The following is a 25,921-nucleotide window of genomic DNA, read 5'->3' as shown; positions in this document are numbered from 1 at the left end:
AATTTTCCATTCTTTTTTTTTTTTTTTTTTTTTTAATTTATTTTATTTTATTTTTTTGCTTTATAACAAATTTAATCAGTTATACATATACATATGTTTCCATATCCCCTCCCTTTTGCGTCTCCCTCCCACCCTCCCTATCCCACCCCTCCAGGCGGTCACAAAGTACCGAGCTGATCTCCCTGTGCTATGCGGCTGCTTCCCACTAGCTATCTACCTCACGTTTGGTAGTGTATATATGTCCATGCCGCTCTTTCACTTTGTCACAGCTTACCCTTCCCCCTCCCCATATCCTCAAGTCCATTCTCTAGTAGGTCTGTGTCTTTATTCCTGTCTTACCCCTATGTTCTTCATGACATTTTTTTTTCTTAAATTCCATATATATGTGTTAGCATACAGTATTTGTCTTTCTCTTTCTGACTTACTTCACTCTGTATGACAGACTCTAGGTCTATCCACCTCATTACAAATAGCTCAATTTCATTTCTTTTTATGGCTGAGTAATATTCCATTGTATATATGTGCCACATCTTCTTTATCCATTCATCCGATGATGGACACTTAGGTTGTTTCCATCTCCGGGCTATTGTAAATAGGGCTGCTATGAACATTTTGGTACATGTCTCTTTTTGAATTATGGTTTTCTCAGGGTATATGCCCAGTAGTGGGATTGCTGGGTCATATGGTAGCTCTATTTGTAGTTTTTTAAGGAACCTCCATACCGTTCTCCATAGCGGCTGTACCAATTCACATTCCCACCAGCAGTGCAAGAGTGTTCCCTTTTTTCCACACCCTCTCCAGCATTTATTGTTTCTAGATTTTTTGATGATGGCCATTCTGACTGGTGTGAGATGATATCTCATTGTAGTTTTGATTTGCATTTCTCTAATGAGTAAAGATGTTGAGCATCCTTTCATGTGTTTGTTGGCAGTCTGTATATCTTCTGTGGAGAAATGTCTATTTAGGTCTTCTGCCCATTTTTGGATTGGGTTCTTTGTTTTTTTGTTATTGAGCCACATGAGCTGCTTGTAAATTTTGGAGATTAATCCTTTGTCAGTTGCTTCATTTGCAAATATTTTCTCCCATTCTGAGGGTTGTCTTTTGGTCTTGTTTATGGTTTCCTTTGCTGTGCAAAAGCTTTTCAGTTTCATTAGATCCCATGTGTTTATTTTTGTCTTTATTTCCATTTCTCTAGGAGGTGGGTCAAAAAGGATCTTGCTGTGATTTATGTCATAGAGTGTTCTGCCTATGTTTTCCTCTAAGAGTTTGATAGTGTCTGGCCTTACATTTAGGTCTTTAATCCATTTTGAGCTTATTTTTGTGTATGGTGTTAGGGAGTGATCTAATCTCATACTTTTACATGTCCCTATCCAGTTTTCCCAGCACCACTTATTGAAGAGACTGTCCTTTCTCCACTGTACATTCCTGCCTCCTTTATCAAAGATAAGGTGACCATATGTCCGTGGGTTTAACTCTGGGCTTTCTATCCTGTTCCATTGATCTATCTTTCTGTTTTTGTGCCAGTACCATACTGTCTTGATTACTGTAGCTTTGTAGTATAGTCTGAAGTCAGGGAGCCTGATTCCTCCAGCTCCATTTTTCGTTCTCAAGATTGCTTTGGCTATTCGGGGTCTTTTGTGTTTCCATACAAATTGTGAAATTTTTTGTTCTAGTTCTGTGAAAAATGCCAGTGGTAGTTTGATAGGGATTGCATTGAACCTGTAGATTGCTTTGGGTAGTAGAGTCATTTTCACAATGTTGATTCTTCCAATCCAAGAACATGGTACATCTCTCCATCTATTTGTATCATCTTTAATTTCTTTCATCAGTGTCTTATAATTTTCTGCATACAGGTCTTTTGTCTCCTTAGGTAGGTTTATTCCTAGATATTTTATTCTTTTTGTTGCAATGGTAAATGGGAGTGTTTCCTTGATTTCACTTTCAGATTTTTCATCATCAGTATATAGGAATGCCAGAGATTTCTGTGCATTAATTTTGTATCCTGCAACTTTACCAAATTCATTGATTAACTCTAGTAGTTTTCTGGTAGCATCTTTAGGATTCTCTATGTATAGTATCATGTCATCTGCAAACAGTGACAGCTTTACTTCTTCTTTTCCAATTTGGATTCCTTTTATTTCCTTTTCTTCTCTGATTGCTGTGGCTAAAACTTCCAAAACTAGGTTGAATAAGAGTGGTGAAAGTGGGCAACCTTGTCTAGTTCCTGATCTTAGTGGAAATGGTTTCAGTTTTTCACCATTGAGGACGATGCTGGCTGTGGGTTTGTCATATATGGCCTTTATTATGTTGAGGAAAGTTCCCTCTATGCCTACTTTCTGCAGGGTTTTTATCATAAATGGGTGTTGAATTTTGTCAAAAGCTTTCTCTGCATCTATTGAGATGATCATATGGTTTTTCTCCTTCAATTTGTTAATATGGTGTATCACGTTGATTGATTTGCGTATATTGAAGAATCCTTGCATTCCTGGAATAAACCCCACTTGATCATGGTGTATGATCCTTTTAATGTGCTGTTGGATTCTGTTTGCTAGTATTTTGTTGAGGATTTTTGCATCTATGTTCATCAGTGATATTGGCCTGTAGTTTTCTTTCTTTGTGACATCCTTGCCTGGTTTTGGTATCAAGGTGATAGTGGCCTCGTAGAATGAGTTTGGGAGTGTTCCTCCCTCTGCTATATTTTGGAAGAGTTTCAGAAGGATAGGTGTTAGCTCTTCTCTAAATGCTTGATAGAATTCGCCTGTGAAGCCATCTGGTCCTGGGCTTTTGTTTGTTGGAAGATTTTTTATCACAGTTTCAATTTCAGTGCTTGTGATTGGTCTGTTCATATTTTCTATTTCTTCCTGATTCAGTCTTGGCAGGTTGTGCATTTCTAAGAATTTGTCCATTTCTTCCAGGTTGTCCATTTTATTGGCATAGAGTTGCTTATAGTAATCTCTCATGATCTTTTGTATTTCTGTAGTGTCAGTTGTTACTTCTCCTTTTTCATTTCTAATTCTATTGATTTGAGTCTTCTCCCTTTTTTTCTTGATGAGTCTGGCTAATGGTTTATCAATTTTGTTTATCTTCTCAAAGAACCAGCTTTTAGTTTTATTGATCCTTGCTATCGTTTCCTTCATCTCTTTTTCATTTATTTCTGATCTGATTTTTATGATTTCTTTCCTTCTGCTAACTTTGGGATGTTTTTGTTCTTCTTTCTCTAATTGCTTTAGGTGCAAGGTTAGGTTGTTTATTCGAGATGTTTCCTGTTTCTTAAGGTGGGATTGTATTGCTATAAACTTCCCTCTTAGAACTGCTTTTGCTGCATCCCATAGGTTTTGGGTCGTCGTGTCTCCATTGTCATTTGTTTCTAGGTATTTTTTAATTTCCTCTTTGATTTCTTCAGTGATCACTTCGTTATTAAGTAGTGTATTGTTTAGCCTCCATGTGTTTGTATTTTTTACAGCTCTTTTCCTGTAATTGATATCTAGTCTCATAGCATTGTGGTCGGAAAAGATACTTGATACAATTTCAATTTTCTTAAATTTACCAAGGCTTGATTTGTGACCCAAGATATGATCTATCCTGGAGAATGTTCCATGAGCACTTGAGAAAAATGTGTATTCTGTTGTTTTTGGATGGAATGTCCTATAAATATCAATTAAGTCCATCTTGTTTAATGTATCATTTAAAGCTTGTGTTTCCTTATTTATTTTCATTTTGGATGATCTGTCCATTGGTGAAAGTGGGGTGTTAAAGTCCCCTACTATGAGTGTGTTACTGTCGATTTCTCCTTTTATGGCTGTTAGTATTTGCCTTATGTATTGAGGTGCTCCTATGTTGGGTGCATAAATATTTACAATTGTTATATCTTCTTCTTGGATCGATCCCTTGATCATTATGTAGTGTCCTTCTTTGTCTCTTCTAGTAGTCCTTATTTTAAAGTCTATTTTGTCTGATATGAGAATTGCTACTCCAGCTTTCTTTTGGTTTCCATTTGCATGGAATATCTTTTTCCATCCCCTTACTTTCAGTCTGTATGTGTCTCTAGGTCTGAAGTGGGTCTCTTGTAGACAGCATATAGATGGGTCTTGTTTTTGTATCCATTCAGCCACTCTGTGTCTTTTGGTGGGAGCATTTAGTCCATTTACATTTAAGGTAATTATCGATATGTATGTTCCTATTCCCATTTTCTTAATTGTTTTGGGTTCATTATTGTAGGTCTTTTCCTTCTGTTGTGTTTCTTGCCTAGAGAAGTTCCTTTAGCATTTGTTGTAAAGCTGGTTTGGTGGTGCTGAACTCTCTCAGCTTTTGCTTGTCTGTAAACGTTTTAATTTCTCCATCAAATCTGAATGAGATCCTTGCTGGGTAGAGTAATCTTGGTTGCAGGTTTTTCTCCTTCATCACTTTAAGTATGTCCTGCCACTCCCTTCTGGCTTGTAGAGTTTCTGCTGAGAGATCAGCTGTTATCCTGATGGGGATTCCCTTGTGTGTTATTTGTTGTTTTTGCCTTGCTGCTTTTAATAGGATTTCTTTGTGTTTAATTTTTGACAGTTTGATTAATATGTGTCTTGGCGTATTTCTCCTTGGATTTATTCTGTATGGGACTCTCTGTGCCTCCTGGACTTGATTAACTATTTCCTTTCCCATATTAGGGAAGTTTTCAACTATAATCTCTTCAAATATTTTCTCAGTCCCTTTCTTTTTCTCTTCTTCTTCTGGAACCCCTATAATTCGAATGTTGGTGCGTTTAATGTTGTCCCAGAGGTCTCTGAGACTGTCCTCTGTTCTTTTCATTCTTTTTTCTTTATTTTGCTCTGCAGCAGTTATTTCCACTATTTTATCTTCCACCTCACTTATCCGTTCTTCTGCCTCAGTTATTCTGCTATTGATCCCATCTAGAGTATTTTTTATTTCATGTATTGTGTTTTTAATCGATGCTTGATTCATCTTTAGTTCTTCTAGGTCCTTGTTAACTGTTTCTTGCATTTTGTCTATTCTATTTCCAAGATTTTGGATCTGGGAAATAGAATCTTGGATCATCTTTACCATCATTATTCTGAATTCTTTTTCAGGTAGACTGCCTATTACCTCTTCGTTTGTTAGGTCTGGTGGGTTTTTATCTTGCTCCTTCTCCTGCTGTGTGTTTTTCTGTCTTCTCATTTTGCTTATGTTACTGTGTTTGGGGTCTCCTTTTTGCAGGCTGCAGGTTCGTAGTTCCTGTTGTTTTTGGTGTCTGTCCCCAGTGGCTAAGGTTGGTTTAGTGGGTTGTGTAGGCTTCCTGGTGGAGGGGACTAGTGCCTGTGTTCTGGTGGATGAGGCTGGATCTTGTCTTTCTGGTGGGCAGGTCCACGTCTGGTGGTGTGTTTTGGGGTGTCTGTGGACTTTTTATGATTTTAGGCCACCTCTCTGCTAATGGGTGGCGTTGTGTTCCTGTCTTGCTAGTTGTTTGGCTCAGGGTGTCCAGCACTGTAGCCTGCTGGTCGTTGAGTGAAGCTGGGTGCTGGTGTTGAGATGGAGATCTCTGGAAGATTTTCGCCGTTTGATATTATGTGGAGCTGGGAGGTCTCTTGTGGACCAGTGTCCTGAAGTTGGCTCTCCCACCTCAGAGGCACAGCACTGACTCCGGGCTCCTCAATTTGGGATGATGTGTTGTCTATTCATGTATTCCGCAGATGCAGGGTACATCAAGTTGATTGTGGAGCTTTAATCCGCTGCTTCTGAGGCTGCTGGGAGAGGTTTCCCTTTCTCTTCTTTGTTCTCACAGCTCCTGGGTCTCAGCTTTGGATTTGGCCCCGCCTCTGCGTGTAGGTCGCCGGAGGGCGTCTGTTCTTCGCTCAGATAGGGCAGGGTTAAAGGAGCAGCCTCTTCGGGGACTCTGGCTCACTCAGGCCGGGAGGGAGGGAGGGGCGCGGAGTGCGGGGCAAGCCTTTTGGGAGGTCTGGGGTCTTCTGCCAGCGTTCAGTAGGTGTTCTGTAGGAGTTGTTCCACGTGTAGCTGTATTTCTGGTGTATCCGTGGGGAGGAAGGTGATCTCCGCGTCTTACTCTTTCGCCATCTTACCCGGAAGTCCCCAAATTTTCCATTCTTATATTCAAAGCTCATCCACCTTATCTAGCTAAACTTTTCTCTTATTTCTGTGTCCCAGTCAAGTCCCTTTTGTAGCTTCTTCCCACAGTACCTCTGAGCCTTGTGTTCAGGAACATCCTCTCACTCCTGCCTAATCTGAATCTCATCAACCTGAGACAATATTATGGTTCCTCTCTCAACCCTATTCTTGAAGTGGGGAGTCCTCAGCTAAGCCAATGGGAAAGCTAAATCTTGTAGACAGATCACCTTCAAAATCCCTCAAGGAAACACTGGGACCCAACTCTCAGCTCAGGAAGGGCAGGGAGGACAAACCAGGGTACAGAGGTAAGAGCTTGGAGCCAGGGAGATCAGTGAATGCAGGCTACAGTCAAAGCGGGGGAGATTAGCTGATCTTGAGCAGCTGTTTAGAACATCATTTAGAGTTTGATGCTTTGGTTCAGTTCAACAGGTATTTCTTGGTTGCTTTCTTTGCAGGTACAGTACCTGGTGCTGGAGATCTAGCAGTAAACCAGGCAGACATGGTTTATAGAGCATGTTTTCTAAAGGGTAGTCTGTCAAATCATTACAATGAAGTGTTAGGTAACAGGAAATGCATGGTAGAAGGACCTAACCTAAGTTTCAGTTTTCTTTGAGATCTAGATCTGGATTTCAAGCTGCCTATGTGACATCTCTACTGAGTTGTTCTTCCTTAAACAAGACATTTGGTTTTGAAAATGTCCAAGACCACACTCATTATCTCCCCAAATGTCATGCTCTACCAGCCTTTCTTATCTCAGTGATGGGCTTGAGTAAATATGTGATTATATAAACCAGGAACTTAGGAATCATCCTCCACACCTCTTTCTCCTTCATTCTTTGTAGCCAATTCATTACCAAATACTGCTAATTTCATCTAAAAATTTCTCAAATCCATTTCCCTTTCTCTGTCTCCACTGCCCCCATCCTGACAAAGTTCTCCTTTCTCTCCTAGACTATTTCAGTAACACAGATCCAATCATGCCCTTTCCTATTCAAAATCTTCCAGTGGATTCTCACTGCTTTTACAATAAAGACTAGAATTTGTGACATGTCCCAGAGAGCTTTCAATGGGTCTGGACCCCGCCCACCTCACTAGGCTCTTCTTGTACTTTTCCCGCCTCATGCTTCCTGCTTTGGCCACACTGATCTTGTTTCTGATCCTTGATGTACCAGCTCCCCTCTCCCCGCACCATCACTACAAGGTTTTGCACATGTAGTTCCCTTTGTCTGGAAAGTTCTTCCCTCTTCTCTTTGTCTAATCAACTCTTACCTTTGCAATATGAACAAGATACCCTTTTCTCACCTATAGTTTCCTCATCAGGAAAGTGGAGACAAATTCCATCTCCCAGGTAATGAGGGAATAGACAACCAAATGCATAGGGAAACAGTAAAAAAGTCTGACTGGTCCACACATGAATGAATATTGTTCTCTTCCCTTCCTCAATTTATTTATTTCTGTCCTGAAGCATTACTGCTTTTCCTCCTTTTTGTAAACCTCCATAACCATATACCTAGAGGTACTATTTGTTTCTGTCAGGTTCCTTCCCCTCACATTAGTGCGTTCTGTTGCGTGCCCGTTCTCTGTAGTGGATTTGCTCAGGGAAGCACAATAGCGTAGTGGTAAAATTGGCAGATTTTGGAGCCAGAAAGACCAGAATTTTTATCCCAGACTTACCTCTAGCCTGACTCTATTAAAGCCAAATGACCTTGAGAAGGTCAATTAACCTTTCTGAGTTTTCTCCTTCCTCATCACTAAGGAAGGGATAATCTTGGCTCCCACCTCATGAGGTTTCTTCGAGGGTGATGCAGGTACGAGTTTTAATAAATATTGACGGCTCCTGCTTTTATAACTGTGGGTGTTTTTGATTTTGTCCTTGTCCTGTTCCTATACTTTGCTGCTTCTTTTTTTAAAATAAATTTATTTATTTTATTTATTTATTTTTGGCTGTGTTGGGCCTTTGTTGCTGCGCGCGGGCTTTCTCTAGTTGCCGAGCAGGGGATCTAGGTGCGCGGGCTTCAGTGGTTGTGGTGCACGGGCTTCAGTAGTTGTGGTGCACGGGCTTAGCGGCTCTGCGGCATGTGGGATCTTCCTGGACCAGGGATCGAACCCGTGTCCCCTGCATTGGCAGGCAGATTCTCAACCACTGCACCACCAGGGAAGCCTCTTTACTGCTTCTTTTTTTTTTTTTCGGTACGCGGGCCTCTCACTGTTGTGGCCTCTCCCGTTGCGGAGCACAGGCTCCGGACGCACAGGCTCAGCAGCCATGGCTCACGGGCCCAGCCGCTCCGTGGCATGTGGGATCTTCCCAGACCGGGGCACGAACCCGCATCCCCTGCATCGGCAGGCGGACTCTCAACCACTGCGCCACCAGGGAAGCCCCTTTACTGCTTCTTTATGTGCCTTTTCACAAGTCATCAAGACCCCATCTCTCCTGAAGAGGGGGAAACACTTTGCCCCGTTCACAGTGTGCCTTCCCATAGCCGTCATTCTTTTAGCTTCTCCCGAGTTCAACCTACTTTCCAAAGTTAACCTTTATTTCACAGTACAAGACTAAAAAAAGTTCATCTTACTTCTCATTCTATAACATCCATGTTCTCTTTTGGTTGTCTATCTGATATGACTGTCATGTCTGTGATTTATCATAGCACGGGCAGATAACCTGATGTCACAATATTTCATGCCTGGGTCTTGCTTAAAGTCTTCACATTTCTTTTTCACTGGATTCTGAAGACTGTGCTCCAATTTGATCTCTCTCTTCTTGTGGAAAAAGGGCTCCTTCGCCTTTGAAAATAACTTTCTCCTAATGTTTAAATGGGGGGAGGGGGACAAGGCAAAACTCCTCTTCAGAACAATTCACTGCGTGCTGGTTTCCACATGGTGTGTGAAATGAACTCCGAAGAGTGCAACAGACAAAAGCCTTGGCCTCTAGAACTTCTCAGTGCTCCTCTACCCCTAGGCGTACCTAATATGATGGCACTTCTGTGAAAAACAAAATACACCAAGATCATGGTGTATTTTTGTTATGTAAACTTAAAATTTCTCTTTCTGGACACTATTTTAGTGGAAGGAATAATGTCACTAATACTAAAACCATTGCTTTGTTTTTTTTAGCCCTTTTGATCTTTTAATCTTATCCTCTCGGTTACCTCCCTTTGCTTTCTTTTCTTCTGCTCCTTGTCTTCTGTTACTTCCTTCCCACTCTTTAGCCTGGGTCTGAAACCCAATAGGCTCCTGGACATTAGCAGTGGAGAACTGCTGCTGGTTCCAGGCTTGCCTTACTTTCTGCTCGGCACTGCAATTCCTCCTCACTTCCTCTTCCTGCTTATTCTCTTTTTGGATTATTAGTAGCAAAACCCTACTATGAAGAGTTGAGGTGAAGTTATTGACATTTCACCGGGTCCAAGGAGGGGGGTGTCTGTAGCCCTTAAGCTGATGTCACAATAAGATGCTCAGGCAGATCTTATTCCAGGCAGGAGTTATATATTCTTCTCGGCTTTTAAAATAATGTCTTGACTCTAAAGTAGATTATTAGCTCATTGGAGAATAGACACAATGCTAAAGACATGTCTAATTCTCCCTTCATTTTCTGTTTACCAACTCATTATTTTTGTGATTGTGCATTTTCCACAATTAGTTTCGCTAGTGCAGACTTGGCATGAAAATCAACATGTATTAAGTAATATCCTGGTTAACTGGACAAACATGAATGTGTCATTCTCTTTGATCACCTTGAACTTCCACTAATGACAGTGAGGTGCTTGAACATCATTAATGACAATCAACAAGTGAAGCAACGATTTTTTTTCATAGATCGATTTCTTAACTATTAATACAAAGGTGTGAGGTTATGGGAGGGTTAAGTTTTGAGTTTCCATCAAATCACTGTAATCTGATCCTAGTCCTCAAATGACTATAATGCCAAAAGTTTTTTGGTGAAATCCAATTCACTGTGAATTCTGATTACATTTCCTATTCCTTTCCAAAAAACAGAAAGGAAATTAAGTTATATTTGATTACATTACAAAAGGCCAACTGGTGTCTGGGCTGTCATTGCCTTGTCAGAAACCTAACGTACATATTGTACAGGGGCAGGCTCTGGGCTACTGGGCTCTGGCACATGGACAAGCCCTCTTATTCTTTAGCTGAGCAGTTTGTAAGCATCAGCAGAGAGTTCAAAGAACACAAATGTACCTATGTGTTTTCATTATGAACAAAGCAAAATATTTGTTGTTTACATGGAATCAATGAAAATTACATCCCTTGAAATATAAGTACAATTTGTTTCTTACTCAGAGCAAGGTTCCCAACTTCAATATAAATCAAGTTTCTTAAAGTTTATTCAGTGAAGCCCAGTCTGTATGGGTGGGGCAAAGTATACCCATGATCTATTTCAGTAGTTCTCAACCATTTTTGGTTTGTAGACTGCTTTGTTCACGTCATAGACACTAAAAATTTTAATTCTCAAATGCACCATGTATATATATCCCCTGAGGATTTTGTTAAAATGAAGCTTTTGATCAAGCTACACAGAGGTGGGGCCCAATGTTCTGCATGTCTCGGGAGGTGCTGATGTTGCCGGTCCATGGACACATTCGAATAGCAGGATAATACAGCATGTGGCCTCCTAACTTTATCTGCCCCAGATTGTCAGTAGAACTAATAGGTAGATGTGAGCTATTTCAATTAAGCACAAACAAGGCAACTTTTTCAATAAAAGGCCCATTACTTTTATTTCATATTAGTTTACCCTAGAATGCAAAATATGGACTTTGTTATTATTTCAAGTTTGAAGAGTTCAGGAGGATATTTACAAATCATCTTAGGACACTCATTTTCCCAATCTTCATTTAAGAAGCACTTACCTATATCATTAAACCGTTAGAAAACCCTGATGTTTGGGTCTCCTACTCAGAGGTTCTGATTTTCATTGGTCTGGGGTGCAGCCTAGGCTTCCGGACTCTCCAGATGATTATTCTTTGCAGCCGGAATTGAGAAGCCCCCCCTTTAGAAGTTGCTAAGCCAGGAATGCATATGGGTGATGCACTCCCAGCCCCTGGGGAATGCAGAGTGCTTCTTAGAGAGTGAATGAATAATACAAGGAAAGGAATAAAGTGGAGAAAAATAGAGTGAATTCAAGAAAGAGAAAAGAGGAACCATTAAAAAAAGGGCTAAGTGGAGGTCTAAGGGTTGACTGTAGTCCAAGAAGAGCTGGATAGGTAGCTGAACGGAAGCCTCCCAGGTGTCATGGATGCGACAGGTTTCACCCTCTTTGTTATTTGTACTGATATGAAAGTAGCACGGAGGCTGAAGTATGCATGCAAGATGAATGGACAATGGATAAGGAATGCACGTTTGCAATGACCATTAGACTCAAATCTGTTTTTATTTTCGGAACTGCTTGAAGGAGGCAGGAGAAATACTATTAAACAACTTGCATCTGGGACAACAGTAAAACTTTAAAAGGGCTCACATTAGCCCAAACCTCCAGAGTGGGTAGGGGACTTCTTTGGTTGGTAGAATACAGTTTCTGTGTGGTTGGTGGTTAAGCATATGTTTTTTTGAGTCATATCTTAATGCTTGTATCAAAGTAGCACAAAAAATGTAAGTGAGACAAAGTGTCATAGCTGCACACACTGCCAACCTTCATCATCTCACATGGTCTGCCGTGCTCTGGGCAAAGGGACCCCGGACAAACATTACATAACTGGCCGATACAATCCAGTGTGCACTGGGGGCTGAAGATCTATCTCGATGCCTCCGTTTGGATGCGATAGCATCCTGCTAGAAAGTTAACCCTTGGCTTTTTCACAGGGAACAAATATTTATAAGGTTTCCAAAGCCATTGTTTTTGTGAACCAGACACCAAATGCAAGAGACACCTGGTGAACAATAAACATCTAGACGGTAAGAAACTAAATCTGAACACGTTGATCAGAGAGGCACCACCCAGTTCGAGCGAACAAAAGATTCATGGTTTTCGCTTTCTCAAAGGGTTCACTTCTGTGGGTGTTCTGTTTGTGATCTTCTTTCAGCTGATAGTGGCTTTTGGTTACAAACTCTTATCCTTCTATCTTCCGCCTGCCTCACAGCTGTTTAAAGATCCTATTGGCCACTGCTGTTATCTCGTTTTTCAATTCAGCCATTAGACCCCGTGCCCTGACACAGATAACCCACCTCCAGGGTGTTTTGCTGCTCTGGCTGGTTCTTTCCTTCAGGAAAAGGCTTGTTCCGCAAAGGGGGAGTGATACTGTGATGTCATTACAGAGCTCCTGAAAAGGCAGCAGACCCATCCCCTGCCACAAAGGGGCTCTTGTGGGCTTGTTTATCTCTAGGCTGGTGAGAACCTAGGAAGTCACTTTGTTCGACTGGAATAAAAAGCTTAAAATGGTCTCAAGCACAGATTTGCTTTCATTAAAAAGAAGAAAAAGATCAAAGGAAGAAAGTAGCATCTCTAGATCTCACGTTCCTCCTTCTCTTGTATCACCTCAGTAAAAGACATTAAGCGAACTATGTGTAATTGTTAACCGATGTATTCTTTACAATGATGTTCAACTCGAGTCTGCAATATTTATTTGCCTTTTTAATGCATTTATCTCCCTCATCATTCTAGACCAGAAACCAGTATTTTGTTTGACAGATGAGGACCTCCAGTGTAAGTAAGATGAAAACATATATCACACATGTGGATATTGGAAATCATGCAACATTTCCAATACACTTATACATTCTGATGAGATGCAGATACTGATCAAGAACTCATGGCATAGTGCTGCCAAATAATCACTGTGAACCACAGCTTACAACCCAAGCTCCAAAACATCTAGCTGGTGAGAAAGTTCTTTGTGTGAGGAATAACTAATTTTTATTCATTCAGAGGTTTTAAATCAGAGGAGGGTGGAACCTCCTAATGGAAAAGTTGTGGATTCAGAGTAAGGAACACCAACACCACTGCTGTGTGTGTTTGTGTGTCTGTGTGTGGTGTGTGAATCTGAGGTATGTGTGTGTATATCTGTGGGACTGTTTGTGAATATGTTTGTATGTCTGTGTGTGGCGGTGAGGAAGCTCCTGGTTAGTAGACCTGCCCAGTATGACTTTAAGAGATACCATTAGATCTTAGCTTCCTGAATTGAGGACCCCTGGTATGCATACAGAACTCAAAAAATTAAGCCTTTATTTGACTCAGCAAAATTGCATTACAGGGCAGCTCAGATAATCTAAAAACAGAAGAAACTGAAGATGCCAAGAGGTCTAGATTTTGACTCTTTTTTTCTAGATAAAAGGAGAAAGTATTATTCCTGATTTGAATTCAGGAGCTAAAATACTGTATAGGGACTGTACTGTATAGGACAAGATCCTGGATTTTTGTCCTGTGATACCAACATATACAAGAGGCTTTTCATTGCATGTTTTCTGATTAAGTCTCTGCCCTGAAACCTCAAACCCCAACACTGGTCTCTCTCATACATATTGTTTAATGAGGATGCAAAGAATTGTTGCTCTAATGGAAACTCTCACTGGCAACTTATTTAGGTTTGGTCCCCACCCAAGGAACTTACTAAAATGGTCATTTGGACATTTCAATGCTCCTTCCCAAACTGATCCTGATAGCATGTTGGAATTTCAACTATACTTACAGTGATTGAAGGCTTCGCAAATTCTGTAGAGCTTCTGTGGGTACCTGTCTTAGGTGATTATTCTGCAGCATACTGCACATTGAAACAAATGAAAAAAAAACATTAAAGACAGCAATAATTAACAATAACTGGCATAGCAGTGTCAGGCACTGTTCTAGGTGTCAGGGAAACAGCTGAGCATCAGGCACAACCTTGGCCTGTGAAGAGTGACATAATTTAAAATTAACAAATGAGTATATAACTTGAGACAAGTGATAGGTACTATGAACAGAAAACAAAACATGGATTTGGGATAGATGGTAACAAGGGGTGAGAATTTGATTCTAAAGGTGGTCAGAGAAGATCTCTCTTAGGAGGTGATATTTGAGTAGAGATTAGAATGGCGTCATGGAACAAAACATGGGAACATCTGGAAAGTTACTGAGGAAGAGGGAAGAGCAAGTGCAAAGGCCCTGAGGCCGGAGCTTGCTTGACTTGTTAAAGGAGGAGCAAAGGGTCATTGTGGCTGAGGAGAAGTAACTGAGAGCAAGAGATTGGGAGACAACCTAAGGACATCTCATGAAGGACTTGCAGGCTTTATTTTAAATGTGGTGATAAACTCTTGTTGAAGGGTTTAAGTGGGGGGGAATGATGTGATCTTATTTATGTTTTAAAAGGATCACTGTGATGACAATTAGATTAGACAAAATGGAAATAAGGATAAGAGTAGGAGGATATTAAAGATCTTCTCCCTTCTTGTGTATGATCATATTTTGATATAAATTAATGCTTCTTGTGAACAATTGCACTTTTGCCCACCTAGGTTCAACAGTTCTGATCAGAACATGGGGACTATAGAATGGAGACACCTGGCAACAGTGAAATAAAATATATCATTGCTAGTGGGAAATAGTGTGGAAAAATTCCCACTAGATTTCTTATATTTTGCTACCTCATTCATAAATGTTTATAGCACAATAATTTCGCAGCCATTCCGCCCAACCCCCAGCCACCATTTCATGGTCTATGTAAGCCAGAGGCAGGAAACTATTTTAGGAAAGCATTTTTAAAAGACATTTTAAATAAATATTTCTACTTATTAGGTCACAAATTTATACTTGGATTTTCAGAAACTATTTGCCTGGTTCTCTCATCTCCACAACTGAAGTCTCTTTTCATTAGATGACTACCTGGGATTCAACGCCAGGTATGTCTGACTCCAAAGCTTGATGTACTTTCCATTGTCCCTTGCAGCATTCTCTTGAGGAATAATTGTACAAATTCTCAGGTTGTACGCCTTTCACAGTATGATTAAGAGCATGGGTTCTCGGATCTGACTACCTCTTCCCTGCCAGTAGTCCCATGGCCTCAGGGAAATCATTCAATCTTGCCACATCTCAGTGATCAGTAATAATATCCACCCCCAGGGCTTATTGTGATGATCTAATGAGTGAAAGTACATAGAACAATACCTGCTGCCTGGTAAGCGTTCAATAAAGGTTGGCCCTTTCTGTATAAATTGATAAGTCCTCTTCTCAAAACTAATGATATAGTGACATTTTAATTAATGAGAAAATAAAATTGGCCAAAAAACCCCCCTCTATGCCAGTGGTTCTCAAACTTTAGGTGTCATCAGAATTTACTGGAAGGCTTGTTAGAACACTGTTTTCTGTGTTCCACCCTCAAAGTTCCTGGTTCAGTAGATCTGGGTATGGGCCAGAGAATTTGCATTTTTAACAAACTCTCAGGTGATCTTGGTGCTGCTGGGCAAGGCACCACACACTGAGAACCACCCTATGCTCTGCTAAGTATTTCTAAGAATATTTTCACCTGAACTTGAGGCTACATCGAGATTGGAGATAAGGTCTAAGTTTTGAGTCTTGGCAAGCAAACCATTTACCCTTCTTGACCGTTGGACTTTTATCTGTGTGATGGGAATAGAATAATACCATCTGATTGATGAGTTGTTTGCGGATTACAATATGGAGGCATTTATTATACTTTCATATATGCAAATATGAGCTCATATCAAATAAGACGTGTAAAATATTTGGAGATCATAAAACTTATGCTTTTCTCACTATGGCTGAGATTCTGTTTTCTAAGGATCATAATTCTGTCGCTTGTAATCCAACAGTTTTAAACAAGTAATTTCATTATTTTAAACTTGAATTCAATTAACATTTCATAAATCAAAAGTCTCAAAATATATTGGTTCCTTATGAACAAAGTCAAGATTTAGAGAGAGTTCACACTTCAATTACCGGTTAGGTAATTGGGAAAATTGTAGCTTGAATGCCGTATTTTGCATAATTTACCTAAATATTAAAAGTTTACGTTTATATGTTATTTTATACCTTTCCAAGCAGTTTTAATATATAATATAATTTTAACTTGACAGAAATGTTTTCAAAGCCACTCGCTAATTGTGTGATAAATTTAAGTGATAAGATACAGATAATAGACTTAATTGATGTGTAAACTTTATAGGTAATATATTACTGGCTCAAAGTGTGTACGGAACTGTCCTCCTATGCTTTGCTAACCGGACAGTGAAACTCTTATAACGTGGTCTTTCTAGAATATTGGAAAACTGGAGTAGAGGATAAGAGATATTTAAATGGCTTTTCTTCATTGAATAGTTGCAAAGTTTCTCAGTAGTTCTATATATCTACCTTCAGAAAATGGAACTTAAACAAGCTTTACTAATGATACCTTTTAAAGCTACCCCTGAGCTACCTCCCAGCAATTTAATTTTCAACCACTTCTACCAGTTAAATACCAAAAATATAAATAAAGAAAATCACTTAAGTCCTGATCTCTCCTTAAATAAAGAACTTTTGTTTAATTACTTTCAAATGACAAAACAAGAGCAAATTATCTCCATTATAACCTTATAGGTCTTCAGTGAGTTAATTAGAAAATCCTGTTTTTGTTTAAGATATTCCAGTGGGAAACAAAAAACAATTAAAGGATTTATAGTACTATGGAGTGCAATTAAAACAGAGCATTCACAACATGGTTGCAGATTTCTTTTATAAATAATCCTTTATTCAATGCAGCAAATACAAGCAGAATGTACCACGAACTGAATATGGGTTTAGGTACTTACAACTTCATTTTTTTTTTTTTTTTTTTCTTTTTGTGGTATGCGGGCCTCTCACTGTTGTGGCCTCCCCCGTTGCGGAGCACAGGCTCCGGATGCGCAGGCCCAGCGGCCATGGCTCACGGGCCCAGCCGCTCCGCGGCACATGGGATCCTCCCAGACTGGGGCACGAACCCGTATCCCCTGCATCGGCAGGCGGACTCTCAACCACTGCGCCACCAGGGAGGCCCTACAACTTCATTTTTATCATTCACATATGGGTGAGAAAAGAAACTGAAACACTATCTCTAGAGGCAAAGGATGACTTCATATTTTCTTAATTTCTTTCCCTGAGGAGCTTTAAAACTGTAAAATATTCACAATTACATACAGTGTCCCCAAGCTACTTTAACAATAAATTTTTTGGTTATCTTTTTTTTTTTTTTTTTTGGCCAACAGGACTAAATAAGGTCAAGTACAGGTACTGTGAAGCAGGTGAGAGGAAATTATACGTTGAAAGAGGACTCTGTAACAATGGCGTGATCCTTAGGTATTTCCTCTGCCTACTTGTCCTATGTTTAGATATCAAGTAGCTATCCAGGCTCTTTTCTGGGAAGGAGAGAATTTTAGTTGTGCCTTTCCTATGGTTAGTTTTATCCATCACCTCCATGTGGCTTTGGTTCTGGTGCTGGTGGCAAGAGAATAAGCCATTCCTCGACTGAATGGCCTACACAAGAAAATGAACCTTTGTTGCGGGTAGCCTGGTTCAGAATTCCATGGGACTGGGTATTTTGCAATACTAAGCCAGTATAACCTTTTATGAAGGCCAATATTTACAGGGATAATCATCTTAAATTTTAGTGATCTTCCAGAGCTCACAGTAACAAGATTTCTGATATAAAACAGTCCTCACCAAGGAGGGCTGTTGCTATCTTCATTTCCTGTCTTCTAGGACTGGATTACTCTTATCTTTCTCTTCTTTTCCAGATCCTTTCTTACCCTCCTTATATGATCAGGGCCCCAGATGAATATTACTTGTATATTATCTTTCTCACCATGCTACAATATAATCAGTTATTTCTTTCTTCCACTGACTTTTGGACTTCATAAAACATTTGAGTCACTTTCCACAATGGTAGGACCAGGCCTGTCTTGTTCAGCATTTTACCTCTAGCACTGTGGTTCTCAACCCTATTGGACCCAAGTCTCCCTTTAATACCAAATATTTTGTAATGCTTCATCCATTATATTAAGATAAAATTCATAAAAATATAGCCATTTACACACATCATTTTAAAGAAAAAAAATCAACATAATGTACTGCCCTAACTGTATGATAAAGGAGAAATATAAGTAGTTTATAATAAAGGGATATATGTATTATTATATATGTGATGCTCAGATATGACTATCCAAGGAGGTATTTCTATGAAAGAGTCAGATGTTTGCCTACATTTTTTTTTTTTTTTTTTGCGGTATGTGGGCCTCTCACTGTTGTGGCCTCTCCTGTTGTGGAGCACAGGCTCCGGACACGCAGGCCCAACAGCCATGGCTCACGGGCCCAGCCGCTCCGCGGCATGTGGGATCCTCCCGGACTGGGGCACGAACCCGTGTCCCCTGCATCGGCAGGCGAACTCTCAACCACTGCGCCACCAGGGAAGCCCTGCCTCCACTTTTAATGAATAAGGTTGGGTATGAGAAAAGTAACATGATCAGAAGTTATTCTGTGCAAGAACAGGGAAATGAGAGTAGAGGTCTAAATGGATACTAGAATAAGATCTATAGTTAAGACATATAACAGATTATACTTATTTTATGTAATGTTTGATGGGAAAGAAGGAAATAACTTTTATTAAAACAAAGATAACATACCAAGACATATTATAGATGTTGCAGTGGAGAAAATAAGAAGGTATTACATTTTCACAAATGAGTGTTCCTTATAGATAAGAGTGATATCAAAATAATTCTCTCTCTTTTATGAGATAGGACTGAAATACCACAGAGAACATCCATCCTATCTCAAAGTTCCATTGCACGCTGAGGTGAGCATCTGTTCTCCAGTACTTCAAGAGGCCCTTGGGAGAACATCCCACCATAGGTAAGAGGGAATTGAGGCTAAACTGGAAAAAGAAAGTCATGATACCACCTGCATAGTAGTTGGGTGGTAGACCCTGCCGGATAGTGGAAGAGTAATATTAAAAATGCAACAGGCTACCCCCAAATAAATAAATCATTATATAGTTATCTCAGCACAGATTTTGTATGATTGTGCTCCCAACATTTTAAAGGGCCATATACGAAATATTTATAAAGCAGACTTTGTTAATGAGATTCAGTGAGAGCCCTGTGTTTCATGTTTCTCTACTAATTTAATGATAGTTATTTTTAAGAAGACATTTTACAACTTCACAGTTACATAGCTTTAATTTGTTTTGTGGTTTCTGAGGTAATTCTTCTACTGCACTAATATCATTTTCAAATAAATATGTGGGTAGAAATCACAGGATGCACAATCTGTGTTAACTAGTCAATGATTTTGAGAGACTATATTTATACCATTTAATTTTTCCTGTACAGATTATTAGGCGTATGCAGAACTTCATGTAAAACCTTTCAGTATGATTATGTATGAAAGTATTATTGATTGAAGTTTGGTGTGGAGGGACAGTCAGAAGTCAAGAGGGATGCAGGGGGATTCTTTATGCTGGGCTGAGCAGCTCATCACAGGACAAGTTACTACATGCCAATCACCTGGAAAACCAAAGATGCCTCCACAAATTTCCAGAACAAATTTCCACAGAATGTGGCAGGCGTGATGACCATGGTTGAGAAGCATTGCTCTAACACTAAATACTTTCTAAATATTTGACAATTGGATTTGCTTATTGAATACTAGTCTTTAAGTCAGCAAAATAAAGAGAAGAGTGAATACTATTCCTGGCAGGGGTCTTGCTCCTTTTGAATCCCCCTCACATTGATAACGATCCAGCTGAAGTGCAAAGTCTGAAAGTGCCATTTTCTTGCTTACATCTTTTTCTTGGCTTCTCATCATGCTTAGGACATAATAATGTCTATGCTTTTTTGACATGACATACAGGATCCTGGTGACCAGGACCTTTTCTCTCTCTCCAGGCTCTTCTCCAGATACTCTCCATCTTCTCCTGAATGCTTAAGTACCACCTGCGTAGGGCTGTCTGTTCATCCCAGGTTCCTCCTGCCTCTGTGTCTCTATGTATAGTGTCCCCTCAGTCGACTACCTTATGTGGATGGTTGGTTCAAGGTTTGGCTTCTAGGTCAACTCTTTGGAGAAACATCTCTCCTAGGAAGTCGAATTTGAACCATCAGACTGGACAGAGTCCTTCCCAACCTCTGTAGTTCCACAGAATCAGAGGGATCTGTTCATCTGTCTTGGTCACATTATCTTGATCCCACAATCTACCACTAGATTCTAAACTCTTCAAGGGCATGGCCATACTTACTGATCTTTGTCTTTCCAGCAATAATTTGTTCAATGCCACTTTGAGTGGTGTGTGTGCATACATGCACTAGTTCAGTATATCCAATATACATTTTGTCAATGAATTAAAATAATTCATTCCAATATAATTTATTTAACAAGTTTCCAAAATACTTAGTGGTACCTATCTCGACACAGGGAAAACATCTTAGGTGTCTCATCTAAACTTGATTTACGTGATGCATTTTGAATGGTTCCAAATATTTTGCTGGATTCGTGGAAATATAAGCACATTAGAATTGGTGCTACAGCCTAGAATTTCACCACATAATGGATTAACCTTAGGATTTGGAAGTATGACAACTTAAAAATATTGCTACCTAATAGTAAAAATAACTCAAGGGTAGGGAGATCAAACCCAATCACCTAAGTAGACCAAGACCAAATAACAGTTCTGCTTTTGAATTTACCTTTTAAAAAATATTAAATTTAAATAAAATTGCTTTTTAAAATAGACTATGTATCCCTCAGGTCAATGAAATGCAATGTCTATTAAGCAGAAATACATCAAATGCCTTTTTAGAGTTTATAACTTTTATCTCAAAGGAGATAAAATCAGGTTGTTTTCCCTGAGATAAAACTTTCCTGGTATGAATTTCAACTTGTGTTATCTATTTTCTCTACTAAGGTCCCTTTCTTTTCTACAAAGAATAAACTGAAAGAAAATTAAACAATGGGTACTAGAAGAAGGAGGTATCAGTAATAATGAGTTTTCTGATAGAAAATTAGGAAGTTGGACATTAAATAGTAAGAAAGCCCATTTTTTACAAGTCTCAATGAATTAACATTTCTCAATTAAACAACTACTCATTGTATCTACTTTGCACTAGGCTTTTCTACATCTATTCACAAGTAGAACATAAACTTGATTTTTTTTTTTTACCTGAGCCTTATTCAGCGCATCACATGGAAACAAATTCTGCAAATGGTTTGAGGCTGTGATCTCATTATGTCAGCATAATAGTGATTTATTCACTTGAACCAAAATGACTCAAAAAACTCCCCCCAACTTCATAGCACAAAAGGAAAGGGAAATATGCTTTCACAAGTTTGAGTTAATAAGTTGGTTGGTTATTTAGGGGCAACAAAGTTTTGACATTAAGGTTAGAAAAGGAGAGATGAAGTTTTTTCACACACAAATCCAGCCAGCTATCACATGTTTCTATGGTATCAAGGAAGGCAGACTGGAATTTAGATGAATTATCTCATGACTCTAAATAGTTTATTGGAAGAACTCAATCTTTACAAGTAATTAGCATCCACTTGACACTAAAATCAGAATTATAACAAACAATACCCGGTTTACTTACAGAACTTTAAGACTGTAAAGGCCAGCAAATGCTCCCTTGGGAATGTATGTCAAAGCGTTTCCGGCAAGACGTCTGCGGGTTTCAAGGGAGAGGAGGGAGAGTAAGCATAGCTCTCTTCATGTGGAATTCATTTAGTTGTTAAAAATGCAATACAATTATGTGCAGACCACGAATGCCAAAAGCAGCTCTAAAGAACCTTGTTTTGTTATATTTTGCAAAAAATTTCTTTAAATCTCTAATCAAAAAGCTGGCAAGAGAAGGGCCTAAGAAGAAATATAATAAATTACCTATTTTACAATAAATCACTTAATAGCTTACACTATGTATATAAAACTCTCTATCCGTTCATCTGTTGATGGACATTTAGGTTGCTTCCATGTCTTGGCTATTGTATATAGTGCTGTAATGAACACTGGAGTGCATGTATCTTTTCGAATTATGGTTTTCTCTGGATATATGCCAGGGAGTAGAATTGCTGGATCATAAGGTAGTTCTATTTTCAGTTTTTTAAGGAAACTCCATACTGTTCAAAAGAGAAACAGATCACAGACATAGAAAAAAAACTTATGGTTACCAAAAGGGAAAGGTGGTGGGGAGGGCTAAATGAGGAATTTGGGATTAACACATACACACTACTATATATAAAACAGATAACCAACACGGATCTACTATATAGCACAGGGAACTCTACTCAATATTCTGTAATAACCTATAGGGGAAAAGAATCTGAAAAAGAATGGATATACGTATATGTATATCTGAATCATTTTGCTATACACCTGAAACTAACACAACATTGTAAATCACCTATATTCCAATATTAAAAAAATTAAAAAAAAAACTGTCCATTAAAAATTTTCTTTTATACAAAAAGTAGGCAAGGGAATAGAGAGGGAGCCATGGGCGGTGGTTGTGAGGGCAATGGGCTATTATTTACAGGTACGACGGTTGATGGTCGGGGAAACCCCTCTGCTGAGAGGGCATTTCAGCAGAGGACTGAGCCATGCAGGGACCTATGTGAAAGGAACAGTGGTACAAAAGGCCTGAGGAGGGAGTGTGCCTGACGTGGTCCAGAAACTGCAAGAAGACCAGCATGGCTGGAGTGGAATGACCAAGGGGAGAGTGACAGCAGGTGAGGTTGGAGCACTGTCCAGAGTCACTCCACAGAGGGCTCTGGAGGCCACAGTAGGGACTTTGAGCAGGGGAGTGATGTGATCAGTTCTGTGTTTTAAAAGGGTCCTTCTGACAGGACCCTTTTTTTAAAAAAAAATTTTTATTTATTTATCTATTCATTTATTTGTTTTTGGCTGCGTTGGGTCTTCATTGCTGTGCGTGGGCTTTCTCTAGCTGCGGCGAGCAGGGGCTACTCTTCGTTGTGGTGCACGGGCTTCTCACTGCGGTGGCTTCTCTTGTTGCAGAGCACAGGCTCTAGATGTGTGGGCTTCAGTAGTTGTGGCGCACGGGCTCAGTAGTTGTGGCACACAAGCTTCGTTGCTCTGTGGCATGTGGGATCTTCCCGGACCAGGGCTCAAACCTGTGTCCCTTGAGTTGGCAGGCGGATTCTTAACCACTGTGCCACCAGGGAAGTCCCTGACAGGACCCTTTTAAAGGCGGAATAGACTTTGGGGGCAAAAGTGGAAGCACAGGAGGCGACTAGAGCAGTTCAAACAGGAGGTGCTGGTGTAACACAGCTGTGGTGGAGGAGGCAAGTGGTGGAATACGGTGGAGAAGAAAGAAAAATCCCATGTGGCAAACCATTTGTGTCAAGGTGAAACGTAGGTAGCCAACATTTCATATTTATGTTTATATTCTATATAACCCACATGCATTTGATTAGTTATCCAAAGTACTATATGTAAACTGAAGGACATGGTTTGCATAGGACCGTGCTATAAAAGAGTTGCTTATTGAATTAAGACAGACTCAGACTTGGTTGACGATCACAGGTGGCTTAACTGATCAGACTAAACTGACCAGGAACTGTTATTTCAGCCAAAATGTCCTTAACTATCCCGTTCATAGTCATGACTTCAACAGTACATTTTTTGAGTTCTAGAACCTAGCCTGAAAATGGGGGCTTACCGACTCTTACTGCTGCTATGTGATTGAGTAGCTTGATGGTTTCTGGGTCATTGACTTTGGAAATGAAAAGGAGAAAGTAAAAACGTTCTATTTATTTATTTTATTAGTTTAAATTATTGTTAGGGTAAATACCTTTCTGTTACATTTCCTGAATCATAGCTCATTTCACATGAATTGTTTTTCTTTTCTGGGCAAGGACTTTCAGAGCCACAGACTATAGTCAGAACTAATCTGTATAACCACTGACCTGTGTTATCAGGGGAATTTGTCTTAAAACAAAGGAATTTATGATGGGCTATTAGTTATTTGTTTTGCTGGTGGAAGATACATCTCATTGTCCAAAACCACAATTTAAGGAAATCATTGCATCCTTCCCCTCATTTCTTTACCACGTGGGATGGTTTTAGCAGTTAAAAAATTAAATACATATAAACTATAGGGAAAAAAAAGACTTTTATATAAATGAGTACACAAATAGTGAGAACTGCACACAAATCTTTCCTGTGAAGATTTGAACTAACAAATCTCTGGGCAACTACATTCCAACCCTTGAGACCCACATACCATTTGGCTGGAAGGTTTTGTTTTTTGTTTTTCTCTCTGTTTCTAAAATTATTTCACAGAAATATCTCTTTCATCATTTTCATTTCTATAATAAGATACAACTTAATAGGAAAAACTTTTATATCTTTTTATATCATATAAAATTTTTTTTATCCTTAAAGATACCTCTCCATATAGAAGACTCAAATTGTCCTATCATTGTTAGTTTTACTGACTTAACTGCCATAAAAAGTAAAAAAAAAAAACAAAAAAAACCCCCAGTAAGTTACAGTAGACACATTCCTCTTCAGATAAATCAGATAAGCAGAGGCTTGGGTGTTGTAACAACCAACTAAAATATTTTTGAGTATGTATGTTTCTTTGAATCTCTACAGTAATTTGAATCTCTAAAGGAATCCAAGGTTTTTTTGTTTGTTTGTTTGTTTTTGTTTTTGGTAGCTTCGTTTTGTAAAATGGTGGGATGAGAGCAAAGCAGTCAAGTGTGGGCCCTGATTTCTCCTCTCTGGACATTGGTCTAGAGGGAGAGAGGTGAGTGAACAAAATGGAATGAGCACTGAGAGTGGAAGAGGTACTTGACCCTGTTCTCTGATTGGGACCCTCGGGAAGATTACTGTGCAGGGAACCACGGTCCAACATCAGTCCCCTTGGCTGAGTAGTATTTTCAGAGGTAAGTGAAAGGGCCTGGTGAGTTTTAATAGGCTTTCCAGGTCATGTCTTCCAAGAACCCATTTGTCTTTTAACTCTTAGGTTTTTTTTTTGTTTCTTTCCCTTTTGGCTTACTTTTTTCTCACTATTAAATTGCTGCAAGACTTCACACAAGTCATTTAACTTCTCTGGACCTTATTTCACTTATTTTTGGCCACGCTGTGCAGCTTGCAGGATCTTAGTTCCCCAATCAGGGATCGAACCTGGGCCACCACAGTGAAGGTGCTGAGTCCTAACCACTGGACTGCCAGGGAATTCCCTTATTTCAGTTACTTTTAAACAATGATAGGGTTCTTCCACTAAAGTCTTTTTCTGCCCTACAATTGTTTTTGTTACACATGCATTTCCTCCTTACCTTCATTCTTTTCTCCCTTATCCTCCCTCCACCCATCTTTTTCTTCTTGTTTATTAAGATTTCTTTATTACCTGTCACCAACATTTAAAAATCACTTTCTCATACTTTATATCAGGAGGTAGATCTGAGGTTATTATGCCCATATTTTGAAGATACAGACACCAAAGTTCAGAAAAGCTTTATGTAAAATGAAAAACATCATCTCTTTCCTGATTTCGTGTAAATGTAATCTAGTCCTTCCTTATGGAGCATGGAAGCTATCTAACAGCGGTGCTACTTAAATAATCAGAACAAAATGAACTTGAATATGACAGCCCCTATGATTTAAAAGAAGACATTTCAGACTACTTAACAATTTCATGCTAGTTTCTAGGAATTACTGCTTTATTTTCCAACTTTTACAAAGTACATGAGATCTAGAGGGCACACATTCTCTATATGCTAAACTAATTTGTATCAGAAATTTGGTAAGGGCTAACATCAGGCTTAATGGTAGTAGTTTTCCCCCTTTTCCCATTCTTAAGATCTGCCTGTTTCCAGTTTTCTGGTACTATTTTCTGTCTCATGGTTTCCAATATTAAT

General features: G+C 39.3%; 1 protein-coding gene across 3 annotated transcripts in view; it reads right to left on the bottom strand.

Annotated features, from left to right (window-relative positions):
• LGR5 (leucine rich repeat containing G protein-coupled receptor 5) overlaps nucleotides 1-25,921 on the bottom strand; it is a gene marked incomplete at both ends in the record, with an annotated part of 126,561 nt that overhangs the window by 32,258 nt on the left and 68,382 nt on the right. For all 3 annotated transcript variants that reach the window (XM_082635764.1, XM_082635765.1, XM_082635766.1), the window contains 2 exons: nucleotides 13,740-13,811; nucleotides 21,634-21,705. In XM_082635764.1, coding sequence (XP_082491890.1) covers nucleotides 13,740-13,811; nucleotides 21,634-21,705 — 144 coding nt within the window. The remainder of the gene's footprint in view (nucleotides 1-13,739; nucleotides 13,812-21,633; nucleotides 21,706-25,921) is intronic.

The sequence above is a fragment of the Mesoplodon mirus genome (genome assembly GCF_964341445.2).
Source record: "Mesoplodon mirus genome assembly, chromosome: 11".
NCBI lineage: Eukaryota > Metazoa > Chordata > Mammalia > Artiodactyla > Ziphiidae > Mesoplodon > Mesoplodon mirus.
Note: the sequence above shows the minus strand (reverse complement) of the source record. Positions and strands in the feature narration are given on the sequence as shown.